The sequence below is a fragment of the Tubulanus polymorphus genome, chromosome 2 (assembly GCF_964204645.1).
Source record: "Tubulanus polymorphus chromosome 2, tnTubPoly1.2, whole genome shotgun sequence".
Classification (NCBI taxonomy): domain Eukaryota; kingdom Metazoa; phylum Nemertea; class Palaeonemertea; order Tubulaniformes; family Tubulanidae; genus Tubulanus; species Tubulanus polymorphus.
Window position 1 is genome coordinate 29,851,089 of NC_134026.1, and position 6,083 is coordinate 29,857,171.

General features: G+C 35.6%; 2 protein-coding genes across 4 annotated transcripts; both read left to right on the forward strand.

The window, feature by feature from the left end:
* The first annotated feature begins 139 nt into the window (after nucleotides 1-139).
* On the forward strand, nucleotides 140-3,270 carry LOC141899630 (protein phosphatase PTC7 homolog). 2 transcript variants are annotated; one of them, XM_074786047.1, is made up of 6 exons: nucleotides 140-460; nucleotides 843-1,022; nucleotides 1,279-1,477; nucleotides 1,720-1,843; nucleotides 1,929-2,058; nucleotides 2,472-3,270. In XM_074786047.1, exons 1-6 carry the CDS (start codon nucleotides 226-228, stop codon nucleotides 2,540-2,542), a joined length of 939 nt encoding a protein of 312 aa, XP_074642148.1. In that variant the 5' UTR covers nucleotides 140-225; the 3' UTR covers nucleotides 2,543-3,270. The 2 variants fall into 2 exon arrangements, with proteins under 2 accessions (XP_074642148.1, XP_074642149.1); XM_074786048.1 differs by having other exon boundaries at nucleotides 1,363-1,477.
* Nucleotides 3,271-3,453: 183 nt separating this feature from the next.
* LOC141899770 (transcription factor IIIB 50 kDa subunit-like) lies at nucleotides 3,454-5,746 on the forward strand. 2 transcript variants are annotated; one of them, XM_074786288.1, is made up of 3 exons: nucleotides 3,454-3,471; nucleotides 4,021-4,092; nucleotides 4,164-5,746. In XM_074786288.1, the coding sequence occupies exon 3, from the start codon at nucleotides 4,172-4,174 to the stop codon at nucleotides 5,375-5,377; it is 1,206 nt and encodes a 401-aa protein (XP_074642389.1). In that variant the 5' UTR covers nucleotides 3,454-3,471; nucleotides 4,021-4,092; nucleotides 4,164-4,171; the 3' UTR covers nucleotides 5,378-5,746. The 2 variants fall into 2 exon arrangements, with proteins under 2 accessions (XP_074642389.1, XP_074642388.1); XM_074786287.1 differs by lacking the exon at nucleotides 3,454-3,471 and having other exon boundaries at nucleotides 3,984-4,092.
* The last annotated feature ends 337 nt before the right edge of the window (nucleotides 5,747-6,083 follow it).

The following is a 6,083-nucleotide window of genomic DNA, read 5'->3' on the forward strand; positions in this document are numbered from 1 at the left end:
GAAGCAAAAATGAAAATGAGGATTAGGAATCAAATACGCATCCCAAGATTCTGCTTACCCGGAGTTGAATTGTGAAGTGCACACTGGGAAGCGAGTAATGCCTGTCCTCCATGTGACCTTTACTGTGGTTATATAGTGAAGCATGGCCGCCATTTCACGTGCGAATAGTCCGCGCTATATCTCTCTAATTATTCGCTACTGTCTCTAGTATGACGTGAAAATACGATGCAATCTATAGTAGTATATGGAAGACTTTTAGCCAGGGCTATAGCATCTGGAATTCATAATGAAATTCCCTCATGGAGAAACAGACAAACTGCTGCTGGATATCACTTAGTAACCGCTTCATCAGGACATGGCTATCATCATAATAATACATCACCTGCACAGTTAATGAAAAAATGGTCTTTTGGCGACGATGCTTGTTTTTTTGCCAAACATAATTTAGCTGATGTTATGGGTAAGTGAACCACATTAAGTCAATAATTTGGCTTACATCCCTTTATTGACTCTGTGTGTTTCATTCAGTGAGAGTGAGTGGGCAGTGGTGGATGTCGTCAGCAGTGGTGCGTAAAATTCTTACCCAAACAAACCCTGACTTGTAAGGAGATAATTTGTGAATCCCAATGCGTCGTATAACGGATACCCCAATTACTACACTGCCGCCATCTTTCAATGCCGAATGGAGATAATAACTAATTCATATATACATGGTCGGATACACCGCAGTGCAGCGTATAGCAAAGACGATCACGGAATTATACACCGCACTACAGTGTCAATACCATGAAAGGGTTGAAAAGTCTGTTTCTTGAACTTGCTATTTACTGTACTTCTTTTAGGAATTGCTGATGGAGTTGGTGGATGGAGATCTTATGGAATAGATCCTTCTCAATTTTCCTATGCACTTATGCAAACGTGTGAACGCATGGTCTGTCAAGGAAAATTCCGTCCCAAAGAACCAGCTGGCCTCATAGCTTCGAGTTATGCCGAAATTTTAGAACAAAAAAATCCTCTATTAGGTCAGTTACTATAGAAATGCTGGGACAGACTAATAATGCAAATGCCAAATGGGCAACCATTTTACTTAGTCCTTTGCATTTGATTTCATCTACATAGTTCATTACTGTTAGAATAGAAAATACTTGCGCCCGAATAAATCAATTATTAATGATTCCAATCACTCAATGTAGAAATGAATTAAAAGTATAGGTCTATTTGGTGGGTCCTGTGAGATTGTCATGCCACTGAAAGAGGGTTATTTTTCTATATTTTCAGGTAGTTGTACTGCGTGTTTAGTTTCTTTACATAAAGAAGATCAAATATTGTACACGGCTAATTTAGGTGATAGTGGATTTTTAGTTGTACGCAATGGTAAAGTTGTACATAGATCTGAAGAACAGCAACATTATTTCAACACTCCATTTCAACTAAGCATTACTCCTCCTTTAGGAGTTCAAATGATGATTAGTGATAGGTAAATTCATGAGCATAGGGTCAAGTGAAACTTGCTTTTAAGTCGTAATTGGGAAGATCATTATTGAAGAACTACTTACTTAGTAAATTGAATTGAAAATTGAAATTTAATTAGCTTTCAAAGGTAGTGACAACTAAAAGAATCAATGTCATATCGACTCAATTTGATTGTAATTCACATATTAAAACTTAAGTCTGAAAATGTTATTTGTGATGTTGTACACTGTGTATTTGGATTTTCAGTCCTGAATCAGCCGATAGCACAGCATTCCCAGTTGAAGAAGGGGATATAATAGTACTGGGTACTGATGGTTTATTTGATAACCTCACTGATGAAATGATTATTGAACATCTTAGATCTCATAAAGTATGTTGTATGGATTACAGCTCAGTAATATTAGTTCTTGTACAGTCTTTGATTTCATAGAAAATGAAATAATTTTCTTTTTCAGACGAATTCTCTAAGCACGATACAAAACGCGGCTAATGGATTGGTTAATATGGCAGTAACGAAATCTTATGATCCGGAATATATATCTCCATTTTGTATAGCAGCCCGCGATGCCGGTATTAACTGCCTAGGTCAGTAAATAATACTTTAGTAATAGTTTCGGTTTAAATTCTAGGCCAGTACGACAGTCTAAAAATAAGACCCAGCTTCCAAAGCAATTCTGATCAATTGAAATTAATCATACAATTTAATCACTCAGTATTTGAATGCTAGACTTGACAATAAAACGAGACCCTGCTCTAACTCAACCATAGTTCAACAGAAGAAATGAACTGATTGCAACTCGAGTTAAATTCAACCGTGGTATTGTATCGACCGGGTGATTGTTATTTTCAGAATAGCTTTGATAGCTAGCGTAAAAAAAAGTTTAATCATATCAAATAGATGCCACCATTCACTATTATAAGATCTTTGGATAAGATATGCAGCTATCTGAAATTATCATAATCTTAATTATGTTAGAAATGATTGTATTATTTTCTAGGTGGTAAACCGGATGATATAACTGTATTATTGGCAAGTGTTCAAACTGGTGAATTGATGTGCAGTAGTTGATTTGATTAAAACCGCATAGATCTATGTGTAGAGAACAGTAGTTATAACTAGGCTGACTTCTACCTGATGACAATCTTCAGTCGAATGTACAGTAGTTTGAAGAAAAATATTTTTCCTAAGAAGATGATTGTAGTGAGTGTTTATGAAAGATGCACAACAAGAGATATCATAGAATATGAAAAATGAAAGTTCGCAGAATTATTGGAACTACAATTGGAGACATTCGAAACAATATGTCGTTTTATGTAAATTCACTAATGTCTGTAATATTTGTGTAATTTATGTGATATGGGGAGATTTATACCAGCTGTAAAAACTATGACATGAATATTCTAGGCTCTGTCTATTCAGTGTGAAGAAAAGAGAATGATCTGATATCTTATTTTGTATAATTCCCCCATTGAAAACGGTAAGTGAACAGGCCAAAATTGAGTTAATTATTAGAAAGTCAATATAACTTAACTACTGGTAGAATGAAGTATCAATTATAGTCATAAAGCATAAGATAATCTTTTTTGTTCTATACTGGTTGCTGTGATATCTAGATTAGCATTTTATTCTCAGTAAAAGTAATTTAACTGTTCTGAACAGTTTTAATATTCATCGACCGAGTGTATTGATAAATAGGCTATCATGATTGGTAAGGCTCTCTTCAATGTGGCTGCCGCCTGTCAGGGGATTGTAAATAAAAAATGTAAATGTGAAATTTTGCAATAAATTGTCTTGATATACGAAAAATGAGGCTAATATTTTTATTGTGGTTGGCCCGGATTTGGAGAGCAGGCCGGACTGGTAGTGGGTAGTCGATTGTTACATTTTGATCTGAGGAGGAAGAAATTGTCGGAGTGGCCCATGCTTCTATATCAGGAGGTGCTGACATCTATAAGTCGTAATGTGAACTGCCATACACAATTCTCGGTATTGAATTGGTAATACACTAATGTCTATTTATTAATTGATGAGACCTGTTTTTCTTGGATATTTTGCTTACTTTTTGGGGTACATACCTCATTTATGTCTTAACAGAATGCCAAAAATCGCGGACAACAACTGAATATCCGATATATTTCCAGTTCTGTACCATTTAGATGGATTGGCAAAAAGACTCCTTAAGTCCAGTTGAATGAGAGAGAAAATCCTCCATTTTGTGAAATTTCTTGAATTTTTACATTGTCACCATGCCTACGAAATGAAGTTATTTTTCTTGTGGGGTCTCAACAACTAAATCAGGGTGGCGTAGGCATGGTAACAATGTTCAAATTCAAGAAATTTGACAAAATGGAGGATTTTCTCTCTCATTCAACTGGACTTAAGCAGTCTTTTTGCCAATCCATCTAATTGGTACAGAACTGGAAATATATCGGATATTCAGTTGTTGTCCGCGATTTTTGGCATTCTGTTAAGACATAAATGAGGTATGTACCCCAAAAAGTAAGCAAAATATCCAAGAAAAACAGGTCTCATCAATTAATAAATAGACATTAGCTCAAGGTCGCAGATTGACTGGACTGTCATCATTTCATTCCGTTTTTAGAACGTCCAAGTCTAAGGTGGATATCAATATGCAGGTCACTGGTAAATGTTTGATCCTGTCAATAACTTAATGCTTTTTTTATTGCAGTTCAAAAAATGCTTGGTGAAGGCTCAAGTGTTCAACAAAAACCGAGAAAATGCGAGAATTGTGGCGAACACTCGGTGTCAATAGTAGATGATGGTCAATTAGTTTGCACAGAGTGTGGTTTTGTTGCTGATGACAAAACTTTTGAATTGGACACAAAGTGTGATAATTTAACATATTCTAACATTGAGGCTAAAAATTCACTTCCAACGCAGTACTATCAGAGAACGAGTTTCAAAAAACGTCCAGCTGCCGGTGAATTACATGGTTTAAAGACAGTACGAGATCTATCGAAACTATTGAAATTCAACTGGGATCATATTTCAGCGATCGAGAAAATGTATCAGAACTTTTATTCGACAAAATATAAAGCGGTTGGTCTGGAAACGAAGGAAGCGCTGGCGACGTACTGTGTTTATGTCACCTGTAGACAGCAGAATTATCCTATCATGATGCGGTGGATTTGTGCAAAATCCAATTGCAGTTTTGAATTATTTTCGAAAGTTTTCAGCGAATTACAAAAAACTCATCCTCCAAATTTACCGGTTGAGAAATTAGAGGATTATCTACCGTTGATTTGTAATAAAGCCGGTTTTGATAAACAGATTGAAAACCTAGCTCTGGAAATCATCGATTTCTGTCAGGATACATTTCTCAAGTGGTCCGTGTACGGAGCTGTCATATATGTTATCGTACCAGTTTTATTTATAGCCTGGAAAAGTTGCGACGTCGCAAATCGTAGTAAAATCAAATTGAATAAATTCTGTCAACAGAATCTAAAAAAATTTCTTTCCGCGAAACAAAAGAGATTCCCTGCATTCGACATTATTGAAACGGCGTTGAGAAGCTTCGCTGAAGAGATACCGTGGCTGACCAGTTCCGATGTAGAGGGTCAAAAATATCTTTACCATATCCGAGATATATTAAAGTATAAGAAATCGTTGCAGGCTTCAATGTCGATGGAAACTCAGAATACGATCATAGCGATGAGAAATAAACCAAAACGAAAATTACCGGAGGAAACTGCGAGTGTTTCTCCTCCGAGTGTCAAATATTCACGTATTGAGAACATCGATAGCTCAGAATTGACTAATGATGATATTCCTGATTCTGATTTACACCGTTACATCAGAAATGCGAAAGAAGTTGAATTCAGAACGAAAATATTGAATAAAATTAAATCTGAATCGGAAACTGAACAATCAACTGAAACATAGTTTTATTCACTGCTTTAACATAAGAAGACAATTTGTATCAGTTAGTACATTGGTTTAAGAACTTTTAAAAACTTTCATCAAAGAATTCCTCCATCAGTTCAAAATTACCGAAATCCTGCGCAGGATCCTGAAACAGTGATCATTTTTATGAGTACAAAATCTGTACAAACTTATTTTGCAATGTATCATTAGTCTGTCTCTTAGCCCTGTAGTTATTAAAGAGCAGAAAAGTTCAAGCTACAGTATTTCAATCATTATTTTACCTGTGTTGAATTTTTGCTATTTGATGCATTTATAGAAACTGTATTTTGCCTTTGATTGGATGTATTCAAACCTGAAACCTATCGAAATTGATTTTGTACATTATTTCATGACATAATAAAATGTCGATATTATTTTCTATGTATTAGTTGATTAATACCTGATATGAAGTAAATGCTGGTTGAGGTTTTACTGATTGAGTGGAAGCCGCCTGAGTTTGCCACGATTTTCTCTGCATTCTTTGTAATTCTTGCCACAGTTGATTACACTGCGTTTGCTTACTGGGAATGTTGTATGATTCAATCTCTGCTCGAAGCCTAGTATCCGACACATCACAAACAATTCCTTCATCATTTTGTCCATTTATTTCACTCGGATCATGACCTACAGGGTTCTTACAGAGCAGGGAATTCTGCTGGGAAATTCAGTCATTTCAAGGAATTCC